General features: G+C 40.9%; 2 protein-coding genes across 2 annotated transcripts; both read right to left on the reverse strand.

The window, feature by feature from the left end:
• Positions 1-9,148: 9,148 nt before the first annotated feature.
• LOC102281327 (olfactory receptor-like protein DTMT) lies at positions 9,149-10,093 on the reverse strand. The gene has a single exon (XM_005911451.2). It carries the CDS (start codon positions 10,091-10,093, stop codon positions 9,149-9,151), a length of 945 nt encoding a protein of 314 aa, XP_005911513.2.
• A 6,559-nt stretch (positions 10,094-16,652) lies between these two features.
• LOC102272848 (olfactory receptor 1E2) lies at positions 16,653-17,597 on the reverse strand. Its single transcript, XM_005894339.2, has one exon. It carries the CDS (start codon positions 17,595-17,597, stop codon positions 16,653-16,655), a length of 945 nt encoding a protein of 314 aa, XP_005894401.2.
• Between the last annotated feature and the right edge of the window lie 3,574 nt (positions 17,598-21,171).

Raw genomic sequence — 21,171 nt, forward strand, 5'->3', positions numbered from 1 at the left:
TTTATCCCGAGTTAAAGATATTAATATCAGGGCAGTTTGATGGAGGGTGAGGAAGACTGGCTTCACAGAAAGGGGCTACCAAGATGGTCTCTTTCTGTTTAGCTCACCCACAAGCAGAATATTCCGGAGCCCAGAGGAGTCAGATTCCATCATTTACTGACCCAGGTGGCTCAGTGGTAAAGAATCCTCCTGCCAAGCAAGAGATGAAGGTTTGATCCCTGGGTCAGGAAGATCCCCTGGAGAAGGAAATGGCAACCCACTCCAGTATTCTTGCCTGGTAAATCCCATGGACAGAGGAGCCTACAGTTCATGGGGTCGCAAGAGTCAGACACAACTTAGAGATTAAACGGTGAAAAACATTCGTAGTCAATCTTGGCAAGTTGCTGAACTTTTCCAACCTTATGCTCCACCATCGGTGAGTCTCATACACCTTGAAGAATTGTGGGTTTAGAGTGATGGTTGTATGCAAAGTATAACATACTCTCCAAATATATAGCTTATTAGTTCCCAATAACAGCTTTGGTGATTCTCAACTACATTTGGAGATGGGAATCACTATTGAGGATGGAAAACAATGAGAATGATAACTTTTGAATCATCCAGCAGGACCTGCACTATAGAATTAGGGTGTCCTGTTACCTGTTAAAGGAGATTTTAGAATCACTTCCAGCTTATCCAGCTTGTCTGAGTGTGGCTCCAGAGCCTGCTTCCTGTCTTCTACTTCCATGTCATACATTTCTAGCCAGAGGCTCTGCCGTTGTCTTCTGACTCCTCTCTCCTATGATGCCCTGACCCCTGGGATCCCTGGGTCCCAAAGAAACTCATTAATAACAAACCTAGTACTTGATCCCCCTTACTGAGCCATAGTTCTGAGCCACATTGCTGAGTAAGTCATGTCTAGGGACAGAATTCTGGGTTCACCCCAAGTCTGAGCTTCTCCAGGAAGCATTCCTTGATCATCACAGCCCACAATAATATCTACCTTCTCTATCTTCTGGGCTCCTACAACGGGTATCAGAGTCAAGTACTGTAGCATTTCATCACCATTATTTTATGTCATCCACAGATTGCTTCCAAATATACCAATCTTCTCTCCTCCAGTGGACTTTAAGCTCCATGATGGCAAGTCATGTGTAGACAGATTCACCCAAGAAATAATCTATTAAATCATTAATGCATTCCTTCAAGAAATATTTACTGGGTAACTGCCATCCACCAAACACTGAGCCATGTGATACAGGGAAAACAGTGGCCAAGGAAGACATGGTCCCTGCCCTCTGGAATCTTATTGTCTAGCTGGCAGACATCCCAACGAAACAAGCCACTATTGAGTGTTACAAATGTTATCATGGGGGGATACAGGATGTGATAAGGGTATATAGCAAGGCACCTAACCTTAACCAGTGGGTCAGAGAAGACTTTTCTTTTTAATGAAAAGTGGTAGCTGAGGAGTCTTCCAGGAAAAGGAGATGAAAGTATCCAGAGAGAGAAAATGGTAAATGGAAAAACCCAGGGGTGAGAGAACCTGGAGCTTCTGATGAAATGAAAGAGTTTCATTGTGGCTGAAATACAGTGCATGGGTTTGAAGGAGAGCAGAGGATGGGGGTCACTGGGAGAGGATAAATGTGAGTGATGTAATTTGGAAATTCCTCAAAAAGTCATATATAGAATTACTGAATGACCCAGACATTCCACTCCTGGGTATATACCTGAAAAATATTGAAATACAAATATATGTATATGAATGGTCATACTGGCACTATTCACAATAGCCCCCAAGTGGAAAGAAGCATTCATTGATAGCTAGGTAAATAAATGTGGTGTATCCATACAATGGGATATTATTCAGCAATAAAAAATAAATGAAGTACTGATAAACACTACAAGATGGATGAACCTTGGAAACATTATGCCAGTCACAAAAGTCACATATTGTATAATTCTATTCACATGAAATATCAGAATAGGCAAATCCATAGAGAAATAAAGGATATTGGCAATTGCTAAGGGAAAATGGGTAGTGATTGTTAGCGGGCATGGGATTTCTTTGGGGGTAATAAAAATGTTTTAAAATTGTGGTGATGGTTGCACAACTCTGAATATATAACAATATTTAATTTTAAACTTTAAGTGAGTGGATATTATGGTATATAAGTGGGCTTTCCCAGTGGCTCAGCGGTAAAGTGTCTGCCTGCAGGGCAGGAAACATGGATTTGATCCCTGGGCTGGGAAGATGCTCTGGAGAAGGGAATGGAAACCCTTTGCAATATTCTTGCCTGGGAAATTCCATGGACATAGGAGCCTGGGGGTCCTTCCATGGGGTTACAAAAGAGTTGGACATGACTTTGGGACTAAAACAAAAAATGATATATAATTAATACAAATAATTATGTTAACAAATCTCAAAGAACAAGCCTTTATCATTGGTGGAATTTGTATACAGATTGTATATTAAATATATATGTATTAATGTTAAATTTCTAAGACGTGATAATAGTATTACAGTCATATATGAGACTGTTCTTGTTTCTAGGAGCTCCTGAATGCTGAATTCTGTGGTTAAATGTCCTGATGTTTGAAAATTATTTCAAGCACTATAATATATGAAAAATGAGAAAGGAAAGAAGAAAGAAATAGAGAATAATCAAAACAGGGAGGAAAGGAAGAGAGATTGGCATGTGATATAAACAAATGACATTGTGTTTCATTTTTTAAATCCATGAGTCCAACAATATATCCTGCTTCTGTAATGATAATATTTATAGACCACAATATTGCAAATTGTTTTTTTCTTTTTTTATGCATAATTTTTTTCTAATTTTATTTTATTTTTAAACTTTACATAATTGTATTACCACCCTGAACGCACCCGATCTCGTCTGTTTTTTCCTTAATTTGTAGAACACACAAGTCACCATTTTTGCCTACATTGTATGTGTTTCAATTCTGTCGCTATAAAAAAAAAAAGATTGATCTTACTAAAGTAGAGGGGGAAAAAGGAACAATGTTCTGAGATGTAATGGTAAAAGACTCTCTTGAAATGGAGAAAGAGGCAGACTTAAAAATGAAAGGGACTTGTGTTATGAAAAAAAATTGTAGCAAAAGTCATCTAATACAAAAACAATCTGATGAAATTTAAGTTTAGAGAAATAATCCCATGAGCTTCAATGGGGGAGAAAATGGTCATATGAGGGGTGGAGGGAAAAGGAGTAGTCAGCCTTACCTCAGATTTCTCCAGAGAAATTTTGAAAAATGGGAAAACAAATGTCCACAAAATTCTACACCTAACTAATTTACCCTTCAGATATAAGCATACATACAAAAGGAAAATCTAAAATACATAAAAATTCAATAAAATAGCATTCATGTACCATTTTTAACTTTTAAAATGACTAGAGTATGTAACCCAACCAATCAAGGAATTAATTAAAATAAACAGCTCAAAAATTTAAAAGCCATAATATTAAAGTAGCATTATGGGAAGAATTCTGTTTAACTTTACTACCAATAAAATAAGAAAAGTATGTTATGATAATAAATGCAAACAACATGGTTTATCTTTTAATGCTACTGCTGCTGCTAAGTCGCTTCAGTCATGTCCGACTCTGTGCTACCCCAGAGATGGCAGCCCACCAGGCTCCCCCCTCCCTGGGATTCTCCAGGCAAGAACACTGGAGTGGGTTGCCATTTCCTTCTCCAATGCATCAAAGTGAAAAGCCAAAGTGAAGTCGCTCAGTCGTGTCCAACTCTTCACAACCCCATGGACTGCAGCCTACCAGGCTCCTCCATCCATGGGATTTTCCAGGCAAGAGTACTGGAGTGGGGTGCCATTGCCTTCTCCATATCTTTGAACAGCAAAGTTGAATTTAAGGCAAATGACATTAAACAGACCAAAATGCATTGCTATAATAAAAAAGATTAAAAGTTCCATTTGGAATCAGGTTAGAAGAGATGCTGTAGATCGGAGAATACACTATGGAAAAATGAGGTAAGAGTAAAATGATGTGAATATGTGAGTAAAGACAGATAAGTAAAAGGTACATAGATCAACAGAAGAGAAGAGAGTCCAGAAATAGATTCACCCATACGAAGTCAATTGACTTCACACACAGGTGACCTGGTAATTCAGTGGGGAAAGGGACAGTGTCCTTCAACAATTAAAAAACTGGGTACAATGAAAATGTCCCTCAAAAGGTGAATGAATGAACAAACTGTGCCATATTTATACAGTGGAATACTACTCCATAATAAAAAGAAACCACTGAGGCATAGAATTATATAGCTAAATCTACAAAACATTGTGTAGTGCTAAATATACCAGATACAAAAGAGTATGTATAAATGATTCCATTTGTATGAACTTCAAAATCAGGCAAGCCTAATCTATAACTATAGAGATCAAATAAATAGAAATCAGATTGGTGGTCAGGGATGGGATTTTGATTTCAAAGGGTCACAGCAAATTTTGAAGTGGTGGAATTATTACAGCTTTGGATTGGGATAGAGGCTATATGAATGCTTATACTTATCAAAGTTCATTGAGCTGTACATTTTACATGGGTATATTGTCTTGTATGTAAACTATACATCAAGAAAATTGAAATATACATGTGTGTGTACTCTTATTCCCGTATCCTTGTTCTTATCATAGAAGGTCAATTATTTATAAATTTGTCAATTATCAATTCAGTTCAGTGGCTCAGTCATATCCAACTCTTTGCGACCCCATGGACTGCAGCATGCCAGACTTCGCTGTCCATCACCAGCTCCCAGAGTTTACTCAAACTCGTGTCCATTGAGTCGGTGATGCCATCCAACTGTCTCTTCCTCTGTCACCCCTTTCTCCTCCTGCCTCCAATCTTTTCCAGCATCAGGGTCTTTTCAAATGAGTCAGTTCTTCACATCAGGTGGCCAAAGTATTGGAGTTTCAGCTTCATCATCAGTCCTTCCAATGAATATTCAGGACTGATTTCCTTTAAGATGGACTGGTTGGATCTCCTTGCTGTCCAAGGGACTCTCAAGAGTCTTCTCCAATACCACAGTTAGAAAGCATCAATTTTTCAGTGCTCAGCTTTCTTTATAGTCCAGCTCTCACATCCATACATGACTACCAGAAAAACCATAGCTTTGACTACATGGACATTTGTTAGCAAAGTAATGTCTCTGCTTTTTAATATGCTATCTAGGTTGATTATAGCTTTTCTTCCAAGGAGGAAGGATCTTTTAATTCTATGGCTGCAGTAACCATCTGCAGTGATTTTGGAGCCCCCCAAAATAAAGTCTGACACTATTTCCACTGTTTCCCCATCCATTTGCCATGAAGTGATGGGACCAGATGCCATGATCTTAGTTTTCTGAATGTTGAGTTTTAAGCCAACTTTTTCACTCTCCTCTTTCACTTTCATCAAGAGGCTCTTTAGTTCTTCTTCACTTTCTGCCTTAAGTGTGGTGTCATCTGCATATCTGAGGTTATTGGTATTTCTCCCAGCAATCTTAATTACAGTTTGTGCTTCATCCAGTCCAGCATTTCTCATGATGTACTCTGCATATAAGTTAAGTAAGCATGGTGACAACATATAGCCTTGATGTACTCCTTTCCCAATTTGGAACCAGTCTTTTGTTCCATGTCCAGTTCTAACTGTTGCTTCTTGACCTCATCCAGGTTTCTCAGGAGGCAGGTCAGATGGTCTGGTATTCCCATCTCTAAGAATTTTCCACAGTTTGTTGTGATCCACACAGTCAAAGACTTTGGCATAGTCAATAAAGCAGAAGTAGATGTTTTTCTGGAATTCTTGCTTTTTCGATGATCCAGCAGATGTTGGCAATTTGATATCTAGTTCCTCTGCCTTTTCTAAATCCAACTTGAACATCTGGAAGTTCACGGTTCACATACTGTTGAAGCCTGGCTTGGAGAATTTTGAGCATTACTTTGCTAGCCTGTGAGATGAGTGCAACTGTGTGGTAGTTTGAGCATTCTTTGGCTTTGCCTTTCTTTGGGATTGGAATGAAAACTGACCTTTTCCAGTACTGTGACCACTGCTGAGTTTTCCAAATTTTCTTAAATTGTCAATTTTGTGGTCATTCAATTACCACTTCATGTTTTTTCCATTTGCTTTTCCCTGGTTAACATTGACTTGAGCATCTTTTCATATTGTTTATTCATTTTTTAATATAAATTTATTTATTTTAATTGGAGGCTAATTACTTTACAATATTGTATTGGTTTTGCCATACATTGACATGAATCCACCATGGGTGTACATGTGTTCCCCATCCTGAACCCCCCTCCCACTTCCCTCCCCATACCATCCCTCTGGGTCATCCCAGTGTACCAGGCCCGAACATCCTGTATCATGCACGGAACCTGGACTGGTGATTCATTTCACATATATGATAATATACATGTTCCAATGCCATTCTCCCAAATCATCCCAGCCTTGCCCTTTAAAAGCTTCTCCACAACAAAGGAAACGATAAGCAAGGTGAAAAGACAGCCTTCAGAATGGGAGAAAATAATAGCAAATGAAGCAGAGGACAAACAACTAATCTCAAAAATATATAAGCAACTCCTGCAGCTCAATTCCAGAAAAATAAACGACCCAATCAAAAAAATGAGCCAAAGAACTAAGCAGACATTTCTCCAAAGAAGACATACAGATGGCTAACAAACACCTGAAAAGATGCTCAACATCATTATCAGAGAAATGCAAATCAAAACCACAATGAGGTACCATTTCACGCCGGTCAGAATGGCTGCGATCCAAAAGTCTACAAGCAATAAATGCTGGAGAGGATGTGGAGAAAAGGGAACCCTCTTACACTGTTGGTGGGAATGCAAACTAGTACAGCCACTATGGAGAACAGTGTGGAGATTCCTTAAAAATCTGGAAATAGAACTGCCATATGACCCAGCAATCCCACTGCTGGGCATACACACCAAGGAAACCAGAATTGAAAGAAACACGTGTACCCCAATGTTCATCACAGCACTGTTTACCAGGACATGGAAGCAACCTAGATGTCCATCAGCAGATGAATGGATAAGAAAGCAGTGGTACATATACACAGTGGAGTATTACTCAGCCATTAAAAAGAGTACATTTGAATCAGTTCTAATGAGGTAGATGAAACTGGAGCCGATTATACAGAGTGAAGTAAGCCAGAAAGAAAAACACCAATACAGTATACTTATGCATATATATGGAATTTAGAAAGATGGTAACAATAACCCTGTATGCGAGACAGCAAAAGAGACACAGATGTATAGAACAGTCTTTTGGACATATTGTTTATTCTTGATGACTTTTCTTTTAATGTTCTTTATAAATTTTTTTCTGTTCAGCTATCATTTTACTCTAATGTTATTTGTAGGAGTTCTCTGGATATTTTGAATTTTAATCTTGTGTCTATTAGACATGTTATAGTCTGTCAGTTCTCTTTCTTATTTTTTCATACTATTTTTATGTTTATGCAGTGAAATATGTCAAACTTCTCTATATCAAAATAAGTTTGTCAGTTTCCAAAAAATAATTTCATTGAGAATTTGATTTGATTGCATTGAATGTTTCTGAGGAAAACCAATGTTAAAATTTGAGATTTCAAAGCTTGTCAAAATGAACTGTCAAAATAAACTTGTCAAATGGATTCATTTTACTATACAAAATTGACTCTTCAAATGTAAATCAAAACTAGAATAAGGTATCATCTCACTGCAGTTAGAATGGCTATCATTAAAAAGTCTATAAATAATAAATGCTGGAGAGGGTGTGGAGAAACAGGAGCCCCTCCTACATTCTTGGTGGGAATGTAAATTGGTGCAGCACTATGGAAAACAGTATGCAGTTTCCTTAAAAAACTAAAAATAGAGTTACCATATAACCCTGCAGTCCCACTCCTGGGCATATACCTAGAAAAAATGAAAACTATAATTTTAAAAGATACATACTCCACAATGCTCACAGCAGCACTATTTACAATAGCCAAGACATGGAACCAACCTAAATGTCCATCAGCAGATGGATAGATAAGAAGATGTGATACAAACACACACACACACACACACACACACTAGAATATTACTTGGCCATGAAAAGGAATGAAATACACAGATGAGCCTAGAGATTATCATTCTAAATGAAATAAGTCAGACAGAGAAAGACAAATATCATATAATATCACTTACATGTAGAATCTTAAAAAATGATAAAAATGAACTTATTTATAAAACAGACACAGACTCGTAGACACAGAAAACAAACTGATGGTTACCAAAGGGGTCAGAAGGAGAGGGATGCCTTAGGAATTTGGAATTAACAGATATGATGACCCCAGATGGGTTGGAACCAGATGGTTGATGACATTGACTCTTGGTTACATCATCATCAACAAATCAGAAAACTGACCGTGAGTGATCATGGACCCCATAACCCTGTCCCCAGCAAGTAATCCCTTCTTCTTTTCCCAATATAATCTCTGAGTAAGACTTGGCAAGTGGGAGTTGGTTCTTTGGGACATGATTTCACATTCTCCCCAGGATTGCGAACTTCCTCAATAAAGGAAGCTTTCCTTTTACCCAACACTTGTCTCTCAGCATTGGATTCTTGAGCAATGAGGAGCTGAACTTGAGTTTGGTAACAAGGTCAAAAAAACATAAGGTAGACACAAAAATAAATCAGAGGGAGAGAAAAAGCTAAGATATACAATGATGTAAAAAATGTGCACAGGAAAGTGAATAGGACACATTTAGGGGAGGCTGGGAGGTTTGTGAAGTGTGGATCTTATTTCACACTGATCTAAGAGCATAATTATTTTAAAATAATACCAGAATCAAAGCAAAGTTATAACTTAAAAAAAAAAAACTCCTGCATTATATTAGTGTAAGCATGCAAAGTGTGAGTTTCATTTAAAAAGCTAATCTTACAATGTGCTTTTAGAGGGTCCCATAAGGAAGAAAAAGAGGAAGACCTTGCTACAAGATCATCAAGACCTCTTTCCCTAGTTCAACTACGCAACTACACTTTACCTATTGAATGATTATGTTCTATGTCATTTTAACAAAAGTTTACATAGTGACAAAAAAAGTCTGAAATAATATTTCAGTATTAATATATCTCCTACATAAAACTGTGTAGAAATACCAACCTTATCATCAAAGAGAGAAGTGAATTTTCTTTCTACAAATGACTCTTCTGAGAGCTCCCTTCATGTCTCTGTTCCTCAGGCTGTAGATGAAGGGGTTCAGCATGGGGGCCACCACAGTGTACATCATAGACATGACAGTCTCCTTAACAGTGGAATTATGAGCTGATGGGCATAAATAGAGACCAATAATTGTCCCATAGAAGAGAGACACCATGGTGAGGTGGGAGCCACAGGTGGAGAAGGCTTTGCAGATGCCCTTGGCAGAAGGGACCTTGAGGATGGAGGACACGATTTGTGCGTAAGACGTGATGATTAGTAGGAATGGGATGACGATAATGAGCCCTCCGACGAAAAATATGACCAACTCATTCACTCGAGTGTCAGAGCAGGACAGCTTCAGCAGAGCAGACAAATCACAGAAAAAATGGGGGATCACATTGTCTTCACAAAAATGCAGCCTGGCCATGAGCAGGGTGTGCAACATGGCATGGAACGTGGTCAGCACCCAGGGCAGCAAAACCAGGAAGAGACAGAGCCTGGGGCTCATGATGGTGGTGTAGTGCAGGGGGAAGCAGATGGCCACGTAGCGGTCATAGGCCATGGCCACAAGGAGGAAGTCCTCCAGGTCTCCAAAGAACAGGAAGAAGTACATTTGTGTCAGGCAGCCAGCATAGGGGATGGACAGGTCTTGGCTCTGCATGTTCTGCAGCAACTTGGGCATTGTGACAGAGGAGAAGCAGAGGTCAGAGAAAGACAGGTTACTGAGAAACAAATACATGGGTGTGTGGAGGTGGGGGTCCAGGCAAATGAGGACGAGGATGAGAAGGTTCCCCAGGACGGTGGTAACGTACATGGCCAGGAACAGGGCGTAGAACAGGTTCTGATGCTCTGACTTGATGGGCAGTCCCAGCAGGAGGAACTCTGAGACAATAGTTTGATTCCTTCCTGTCATGTTCTGTCTCCAGTATCTTTAGGAAGAAATAATAGTGTCCTTGAAAACCTGAATTTCAGAATGAACTTATTTCTATGATAAATGGCTCATAGGTGCTTTGTAAAACTATTTTATATTTTTCTCATCACAATAATTACAATCTTTACAGGACCCCAATTCTCTATAATTAGAATCTCTATCATTGGAAATGACTTATTTTCTTCATTTCTCTTTAACATGAAACAATATTCCACCTTACCTAAAACATTCTTATCCCTTAGCTTCTGAGACACATAATACATTGGTTTTTCCCATACTTGCCCGGTCAGACATCCTCAATACTCTACTGGCTTCTGTTTTGTCTCTATCTTCAACTTGATTGATGTTCCAGGGTTTTTTCCTAAAACCTGTTCTCTCATAAGTTTATATACCATAAGAAAAAGGCTTCCCAGGTGGTGCTAGTGGTAAGGAACCTGCCTGCCAATGCAGAGACAGTGGAGCCTGGAGGGTTACAGTCCATGGGGCTGCAGATTTGGACAAGATTGAAGCGACTTAACACACATGCACCAAGAAGAACTCATCTACTTCAATGGCTTGATTACCATTTAAACTTCAGTTGTAGATGTCTCTCTAAACCATATAATAATATACTCAATTGCTTGGGTAATATCTCTACTTGGATAGTACATCTACATCTTCAGTTAGACAGATTCCAAAAGAAACACAAGATCTCCCTTTGTGCCTCTCCCAATTCCCTCCCCCTCTAAACTTCCATATCCCAGAAGAAGACTTCCAGGTTATCCAGATAAAGCTTGAGAGTCTTCTTTCATTTCCTCCTTCTGTTATCAATACCCAACATCTGTCAAAAAGATCTAGAAATTCTTTCTCCTTCAACCACTCCTTATCCACACTGTCACCACCTTAGATCAGCCTGACACCACATCTTGTTTGTACTATTGGAAAAATCTATTTTGTGGAAAAAAAAATGCTACTGGAATATAGTTGATTTACAATGTTGTGTTAGTTTCAGGTGTATAGCAAAGTGAATCAGGTGTGTGTGTGTGTATGCGTGTGCGTGTGTGCACACATACTCAGTCATGTCCAACTCTGCAACTTCATGGACTGTAGCCCAGAAGGCTTCTCTGTCCATGGAATTTCCTAAGCAAGAATACTGCAGTGGGTTGCCATTTCCTATTCCTGGGGACCTTCCTGACCCAGGGATCAAACCCTTGTCTCTGGATATATATATATATATATATATATATATATATATATATATCTCCACTCTTTTTAGATTCTTTTCCCAGATAGGCCATTACAGAGTATTGAGTATAGTTCCCTGTGCTATACATTAGGTTCTTATTAGTTATCTGTTATATATATATTATATATATATAATATATATTATATGTAGTAGGGTGTATATGTCAGTCTCAATCTTTGGAACAACCTCTTAATTTATCTCCCTGCTTCCATACTTGAAACCATCTACATCGGTATCTTTCATCATAGTGAGCATTCTAAGATGAAAAATGGATGACCATTCTCCATAAAGTCTTTGTGGATTCCCATTGCTTTTAACATAAAGGCAAATTCCTTAAAGGCAAATTCCCTTCAAAAAGTGACTCATGACCCGACCCTTGCCTAACTCCGAAACTCCATCTGGCCCCACAACTGTACTCACATTTCACTCTCCAGCAAAGCTGGACTAAACACAACACTCTGCTCCAACACTTTGCACTCACTGTTCCTCTTCCCTAGAGTTCTCTCCCTTCTGCTCCCTCTTTTCCCATGGCTTCCCATATTCGCCCTTCACATATGTTTCATGTCATTTGCCCTGCAAACCCTCCCTATCTCCCACAGGCCAGAGGAGAATGCACTGCTATGTTTCCAAGCATCCTTCTTGTCCCCACAGCACTCCAGGACAATGGGATCATTTCTCTATGGCTGCCTTCTTCACCGGATTATAAACTCCACGTAGGAAAGGGTCACGTCTGCCTTCACAGCCGCCACAGAGGCAGCACCCAGCCCAGTGCCTGGATACAGGTGGTGTTTCATAAATATCCATTGGTCGTGTTTCAGGTTGCAATGTGAATTCCTCCAGCTTTAAAGCCAGCAAAACTCCTTTTAAGTTAGAATCACTACTCTTACTAACTCCTCCCAGGACAGAAACTCACCACCTTCAACCATTTAGCACTAAATTTGACCATGTATACAAAATGTATGGAGTAATGTTGCCCCCATGGTATTTATTCTTGTACCTCAGACACACTGTATGAATGCTCAGTCTCTTGTTCGTGTCCAACTCTTTGTGATCCCATGGACTGTAGCTCGTCAGACTCCTCTGCCCGTGGGATTTCCCAGGCAAGAATACTGGAGTGGGTTGCCATTTCCTTCTCCAAGGGAATCTTCCCAACCCAGGGATCGAACCCGAATCTCCTGCATCCCCTATGATGGCAGGCAGATTCTTTACCACTAAGCTACCTGAGAAGCCCTTTCAAACACACTACTATTACACGGATACAGATGATATAGATAAAAGAGACATATGCATGTATATGGATAGATATAGATAAAATTCTCTACTGGGTCTGTTTCTCTGGAGAAACCTAACACTCCATAGTGCACCTCAAAGTGGACAAAAAAGCAGAGGAGGAGCATCATTACTTGTGGGAAGCTCTTTCATTAAAGACATAACTGAATCCAACAGCTGGGATTTCACCCCTTGATGCTGGCTGATCCAGCTACGTCAGCAGGTTTTCACCTGGATATTACATAGAGGCAAAACACTGGGAAGAGACACCTGGTTTCTCAGAGTTTGTCTCCTTGGTAAATGAGCAGGACCTCATTTGTGTGACTAGGGATCACATCTGTATTAAGAGTGTGACTAGCGATCACAAACCAGAGACAGGACTTGGAGATGTTGTCACCGATGGTACCATGAGCCTCTCACCTTCTTCACCAGTTAAGTCAGTAGTTTTCAGCCAGAACTGCACTTAAGGAAATCTAGGGTAACACTTCTTAAATTTAATATCCCTGAAAAATCTCCTAGGAGTGCTTGTAAAACACTGATTTCAATACAGTAGGCTTGCTTCTGCATTCTAATCAGCACCCAGGTAATGCCCCTCCTCAGTCCATGGGCTTCACAATGAGTAGCAAGACTATATGACACTGTTAAAAATAAAGATCACTGGACCCCTGAGATAAATATAATCACAATCTTTGAGAGGAACCCCATACACAGTTCTTAAAGCTCCAAGATAATTCTAAAATAAAACAAGGGTTCAGAAGTATGGCATTAATACTTACCTCAAGAGTTGTTAGTACACTGAAATTACACAACATTGTGGGAATAAATGACGTGGTAAGAAATACATAAGAATGTTGTCATTAATAAAAATAGATTATAACATGTGAACCTTAATAAAAACTTCTCAAATGTAGTGAAGTTTTGGGAAGCAGAGGGGTGGAAAAGGAAAGCATTACCATACTTGAAAAACTCCTGGAGAGTACTGAACAACCTGAAAAATCAAGACTTTCAGGTTGGAAAAACCCTAACAGACCAGCTTATTTACTCTCTGCCCAGCTTACCCAGTGTGAGAGGACTGTGACCCGAGATCCTGCTTCTCCTTATTCACTAAGGCATGTGAGATAACAGCCTGTAAAATCATCTCTGGCATCTAGAAAATCCTATCCACCTCTCCCATTCTGCACATTCTTGGGCCAAACGGGCCCTGGATCCCAGAGGAGTCTGGGTCCTGGAGGAGCTCATTAAAGACAAAGTAATTACTCAAGGCCTCTCTAGGACACCACTTCCCATGGTGGCTCAGATGATAAAAATCGGCTTGCAATGCAGGAGACCCAGGTTCAGTCCCTGGGTCAGGAAGATCCCCTGGAGAAGGGAATGGCAACACATCCAGTATTCTTGCCTGGAGAATCCCATGGACAGAGGAACCTGGTGGGCTACAGTCCGTGGGGTGACAAAGAATCAGGCACGACTGAGCGATTAACACTTTCACTTTCTCTAGGACAAATGCTCTCAGGGTCCTGGAGCAATGACTGATTACAATCACTGATCACACCTGACTATACTTTGGGGGAAGGTGAGGATGGAGAGAAGCTCATACACGAAAGCTTAATCACTACCTGTTTAGGGAATGGACATGGGACACTTTCTCTAGGACAAATGCTCTCAGGGTCCTGGAGCAATGACTGATTACAATCACTGATCACACCTGACTATACTTTGGGGGAAGGTGAGGATGGAGAGAAGCTCATACACGAAAGCTTAATCACTACCTGTTTAGGGAATGGACATGGGACACTTGTGGTTGGAGCCTACATTTCCAGAGGTAAAAAAGGATGGTTTGTAAAGTCATAAAACGAGCAGGAACCATCTGATCAGATCAGATCAGATCTGTCGCTCAGTCGTGTCCGACTCTTTGCAACCCCATGAATCGCAGCACGCCAGGCCTCCCTGTCCATCACCAACTCCTGAAGTTCACTGAGACTCACATTCATCAAGTCAGTGATGCCATCCAGCCATCTCATCCTCTGTCGTCCCCTTCTCCTTCTGCCCGCAATCCCTCCCAGCATCAGAGTATTTTCCAATGAGATAGTACCCTAAAAATTCTGAGGAGTGCAACAGGCTGTTTTCTGTGGGCAACAAGAAAGCTTCAGTGGTTTGAGTAAAGTGCCAAGAAAGACATTGGTTTCTTGGGTTTTCTGTTTTTGTTTTCTGACCATTCTGGGCAGCATGTGAGATCTTAGTTCCCTGACCAGGGATCAATCCAGCACTCCCTGAAGTGAAAACTCAGTGTCTTAAGCGCTAGACTGCCAGGGAAGTCCCAAGACACATATTTTGGAAAGATTCTCAAGGTGGAAGAATCTCTCAGTAAAACACCATTTCCCATAAATGACCTGTAGCTAACTAGGAGTAGTTACCTACATGACACAACCATATGCAGATATATAGGAAGTACTAGAGTAAGAGACAAGAGAAGCACTCCCTGATCATATTCAATTCTTCCTCAAATCAAGATAGAAAAGGAAACCCAGTGTGAATCCCACTGAAGTACTTCTGCCTTCTTACCTCTGTGGGAAAACATACTGGCACCTGCCACTTCCATCATCTCTAATACTCCCCAGATGTGTCAGAATACCTCCTAGATTCCAGTTCTTCCTGCTGCTACAGTTATCTATGGCCACAAAGCCATAATTAACTTCTTTTTGCCTGCGCTGGGTCTTCATGGCTGTGTCTAGGCTACTCTCTCGTTGTGGGGTTGGGCTTCTCGTTGCAGTGGCCTCTCTTGTTGCAGAGCACAGGCTCTTGGTGCACAGGCCTTAGTAGTTGTGGCTCACGGGCTTAGTTGCCCTAGGGCATGACAGAGGAGCCTGGTGAGCTAAAGTCCACGGGGTCAAAAAAGAGTAAAGACGACCTAAAGGCTAAACCGCAACAACAAAGATGAACTAAACTATCAAAGGAGATAGTAAAGTAGCAAAGGAGATAGAAAGCTCACTTGAGGTTCAGGGCAGGTCAAGAAGACACTGGAGACATAAGATCAGAGGAAAGAAGGTTAAGAGACAGAATAATGCAAAGCCTTGCTCAAGAACAGATAAATAAATATCTATATTCAACAATTAAAAGTCCAGGTTACAGGAGGTAAGCAGGGGAGAATTTTGAATTTTAAATAGTAGATATTGACCTCGAGAACACAGTATTATATAATGCATGTTTTTTGTTACTTTTTCAAAAAACATGATAAGTTAATTGTTTAAAAAAGGGACACAGACACTGAATAAAAGGTTCTCCTTTCCACCTTTATGTGGCAGACCTGGGTTCGAAGTGGCCTTCCTAGGAGCATGGCATGGCCCGGATGGCGGCCTCACACATCCAAATGGGCCAGGTTTAGGAAGGGACCGCTGGACCAGGAATTTGCTGCCACAGCGGCACGCAGTGGGCAAGGAGGCAGCACATCCCAAATTAATGCAGTTTACAAGCTATCACAGCTGCGCTGTTTCCTTTAGTCTCCTCCGTATTTTCAAATGGGAGGATGATAAAAGTAACTAATTGGGAATTGTCTGGCTCAGTAAATATTCGTATCCTACTGTGGGCCCAGGTTCTGCAGTTTCAGTCTCTTCATTCATGGAGGGTCTGTCCAAGGTGGTGGATCAAGGGCAGAGGGGAGAGGGTGTGTCAACAAGTAAATGAGTAAACGCTCAGTAAATAATAGTGTTTATTTCAGCAGTAAATCAAACATTGTAAACACTAATGGGAAAAAAGGTGGAGGGAGGGCACAAAGATTAATTGGAAATTTAAAAATGAAGCTTCTTTGAGTAACCTGGAGAGAAAAAAGGAGAAAGATCCGGGAAGGAGGTCACTGACATCCCCTTTCCAAGTCCTACTACACACCTCCGCTGTACCTCTTTTACTTATTGGACAATATCCTACTAAGTCATTGTAAAAAAAAAAGACCATTGAAAACAGAAATCTGGGTTAATATCCCAATATTGATATCAATATACCTACTAAATAAAATTCTGTAGAAATCCCATCTTTATCATCATCTGAACTTTACAGTCATAGAGAGAAGGCATTTTTCTTTTTGCAAAAGACTCTTCTCAGAGCTCCTTTCATGTCTCTGTTCCTCAGGCTGTAGATGAAGGGGTTTAGCATGGGGGCCACCACAGTGTACATCATAGACATGACAGTCTCCTTAACAATGGAATTATGAGCTGATGGGCATAAATAGAGACCTATAATTGTCCCATAGAAGAGACACACCACGGTGAGGTGGGAGCCACAGGTGGAGAAGGCTTTGCAGATGCCCTTGGCAGAAGGGACCTTGAGGATGGAGGACACGATTCGTGCATAAGACATGATGATGAGTAGGAATGGGATGACGATAATGAGCCCTCCGACGAAAAATATCACCAGCTCATTCACTCGAGTGTCAGAGCAGGACAGCTTCAGCAGAGCAGACAAATCACAGAAAAAGTGGGGGATCACATTGTCTTCACAAAAATGCAGCCTGGCCATGAGCAGGGTGTGCAACATGGCATGGAACGTGGTCAGCATCCAGGGCAGCAAAACCAGGAAGAGACAGAGCCTGGGGCTCATGATGGTGGTGTAGTGCAGGGGGAAGCAGATGGCCACGTAGCGGTCATAGGCCATGGCCACAAGGAGGAAGTCCCCCAGGTCTGCAAAGAATAGGAAGAAGTACATTTGTGTCAGGCAGCCAGCATAGGGGATGGACAGGTCTTGGCTCTGCATGTTCTGCAGCAACTTGGGCATTGTGACAGAGGAGAAGCAGAGGTCAGAGAAAGACAGGTTACTGAGAAACAAATACATGGGTGTGTGGAGGTGGGGGTCCAGGCAAATGAGGACGAGGATGAGAAGGTTCCCCAGGATGGTGGTAATGTACATGGCCAGGAACAGGGCGTAGAACAGGTTCTGATGCTCTGACTTGATGGGCAGTCCCAGAAGGAGGAACTCTAAGATAGTAGTTTGATTCCTTCCTGTCATGCTCTGTCTTCAGTATCTTTAGGAAGAAGTAACAGTGTCCTTGAAAACCTGAATTTCACAATGAACTTATTTCTATGATAAACTGGCTCTTAAATGCTTTGTAAAATTATTTTATATTTTTCTCATCACAATATTTACAATATTTACAGGACCCCAATTCTCTATAATCAGAATCTCTATCATTGGATATGACTTATTCATTTCTCTTTAACACAAAACAACATTCCAACTTTCCTAAAACATTTTTCTCCCTCAGCTTCTGAGACACATAATACATTGGTTTTTCCCATACTTGCCTGGTCAGACATCCTCAATACTCTACTGGCTTCTGTTTTGTTTCTATCTTCAACTTGGTTGATGTTCCAGGGTTTTTTCCTAAACACTGTTCTCTTATAATTTTATATACCATCAGAAAAGGGTTTCCCAGGTGGTGCTAGTGGTAAGGAACCTGCCTGCCAATGCAGAGACAGTGGAGCGTGGAGGGTTACAGTCCATGGGGTTGCAGATTTGGACGAGATTGAAGCGACTTAGCACACATGCACCAAGAAAAACTCATCTACTTCATTGGCTGGATTACCATTTAAACTTCAGTTGTAGAAGTCTCTCTAAACCATAAAATAATATACTCAATTGCTTGAATATTCTCTCTGCTTGGATGTATTACAGGATAATACAGGATGTATTATATCTCCTTGCCTGTAATACAGATTCCAAAAGAAACACGATATCCCTTTGTGCCTCTCGTGATTCCCTCCTCCTCAGGTCTTCCACATCCCAGAAAAAGACTTCCAGGTTATCCAGATTAAAACATGAAAGTCTTCTTTCATTTCCTCCTTTCTGTTATCAATACCCAACATCTATCAACAAGATCTAGAAATTCTTTCTCCTTCATTCACTCCTTATCTACACTTCACCACCTTAGATCAGTTTGACATCACATCTTATTTATACTATTGGAACCTCCTTTAAAAAATGTTATTGTGCTAGTTTCAGGTGTGCAGCAAAGTGAATCACTTACGTGTGTGTGTGTTTCCAACTCTTCGCAACCCCATGGACTGCGGCCTGGCAGACTCCTCTGACCATGGTATTTTCCAAGCAAGAATACTGGAGTGGGTTGCCATTTCCTACTCCTGGGGATCTTCCCGACTCATGCATCAAACCCACATATCTTGCGTCCCCTGCACTGGCAGGCAGAATCAGTTATATCTATACATACATCCACTCTTTTTTTTATTCTTTTCCCATATAGGTCATTACAGAGTCTTGAGTATAGTTCCTGGGTAGGTTCTTATTAGTTATCTATTTTATATATAGTAGGATATATATCACCTTAATCATTGGAACAACCTTAATCTTAATGTCAATCTTAATCTTTGGAACAACCTCTTAATTCATCTCCCTGCTTCCATACTTGAAATCCATCAGTATCCTTTATCATAGTAGACATTTGAAGATGAAGAACGGGTAACCATTCTCCATAAAGTCTTTGTGGATTCCCATTGCTTTTAACATAAAGGCAAATTCCTTAAAGGCAAATTCCCTTCAAAAAGTGACTCATGACCCGACCCTTGCTAACTCCGAAACTCCATCTGGCCCCACAACTGTGCTCACATTTCACTCTCCAGCAAAGCTGGACTAAACACAACACTCTGCTCCAGCACTTTGCACTCACTGTTCCTCTTCCCTAGAGTTCTTTCCCTTCTGCTCCCTCTTTTCCCATGAGTTCCCGTATTTGTCCTTCACATACATTTCATGTCATTTGCCCTGCAAACCCTCCCTATCTCCCCCAGACCAGAGGAGAATGCACTGCTATGTTCCCAAGCATCCTTCTTGTCCCCACAGCACTCCAGGACAATGGGATCATTTCCCTATAGCTGCCTTCTTCACTGGATTATAAACTCCACATAGGAAAAGGTCATGTCATGTCACAGCTGCCCCAGAGCCAGCACCCGGCCCAGTGCCTGGATACAAGTGGAGTTTCATAAATATCCATTGGTTCTGCTTCAGGTTGCGCTGTGTTTTCCTCCAAATTTAAAGCCAGCAAAACACCTTTTTTTTTTAATTTAATTTTATTTTTTAATTTTACTATATTGTATTGGTTTTGCCATATATCAACATGAATCCGCCACAGGTAAAATCACTACGCTTACTAACTCCTCCCAGGACAGAAACTCACCACCTTCAACCATTTAGCACTAAATTTGACCGTGTGTTACAAAATGTATGGAGTAATGTTGCCCCCATGGTATTTATTCTTGTACCTCAGACACACTGTATGAATGCTCAGTCTCTCATTCGTGTCCAACTCTTTGTGATCCCATGGACTGTAACTCGTCAGACTCCTCTGCCCGTGGGATTTCCCAGGCAAGAATACTGGAGTGGGTTGCCATTTCCTTCTCCAAGGGAATCTTCCCAACCCAGGGATCGAACCCGTATCTCCTGCATCCCCCGCACTGGCAGGCAGATTCTTTGCCACTAAGCTACCTGAGAAGCCCTTTCAAACGCACTACTATTACACTGATACAGATGATATAGATAATAGAGACATATGCATGTATATGGATAGATATAGATAAAATTCTCTACTGGGTCTGTTTCTCTGGAGAAACCTAACACTCCATAGTGCACCTCAAAGTGGACAAAAAAAGCAGAGGAGGAGCATCATTACTTGTGGGAAGCTCTTTCATTAAAGACATAACTGAATCCAACAGCTGGGATTTCACCCCTTGATGCTGGCTGATCCAGCTACGTCAGTAGGTTTTCACCTGGATATTACATAGAGGCAAAACACTGGGAAGAGACACCTGGATTCTCAGAGTTTTGTTTCCCTGGCAAAAGAGCAGGACCCCATTTGTGTGATTAGGGATCACATCTCTATTAAGAGTGTGACTAGCGATCACAAACCAGAGACAGGACTTGGGGATGTTGTCACTGATGGTGCCATGAGCCTCTCACCTTCTTCACCAGTTAAGTCAGTAGTTTTCAGCCAGAACTGCACTTAAGGATCTAGGGCAATGCTTCTTAAATTTAATATCCCTGAAAAATCTCCTAGGAGTGCTTGTAAAACACTGATTTCAATACATTAGGCTTGCTTCTGCATTCTAATCAGCACCCAGGTAATGTCCCTCCTCAGTCCATGGGCTTCACAATGAGTAGCAAGAAGCTACTGGATTCTTGATCTACTGGACCCCTGAGATAAATATAATCACAGTCTTTGAGAGGAAGCCCATACACAGTTCTTTTTTTTTTTTTTGCATTGATTGATTTTATTTTTAAACTTTACATAATTGTATTAGTTTTGCCAAATATCAAAATGAATCTGCCACAGGTATACATGTGTTCCCCATCCTGAACCCTCCTCCCTCCTCCCTCCCCATACCATCCCTCTGGGTCGTCCCAGTGCACTAGCCCCAAGCATCCAGTATCGTGCATCGAACCTGGACTGGCAACTCGTTTCTTACATGATATTTTACATGTTTCAATGTCATTCTCCCAAATCTCCCTCTCCCACAGAGTCCATAAGACTGTTCTATACATCAGTGTCTCTTTTGCTGTCTCGTAGCTCCAAGGTAAT

Source organism: Bos mutus, chromosome 19 (assembly GCF_027580195.1).
Source record: "Bos mutus isolate GX-2022 chromosome 19, NWIPB_WYAK_1.1, whole genome shotgun sequence".
Taxonomy (NCBI): Eukaryota; Metazoa; Chordata; class Mammalia; order Artiodactyla; family Bovidae; genus Bos; species Bos mutus.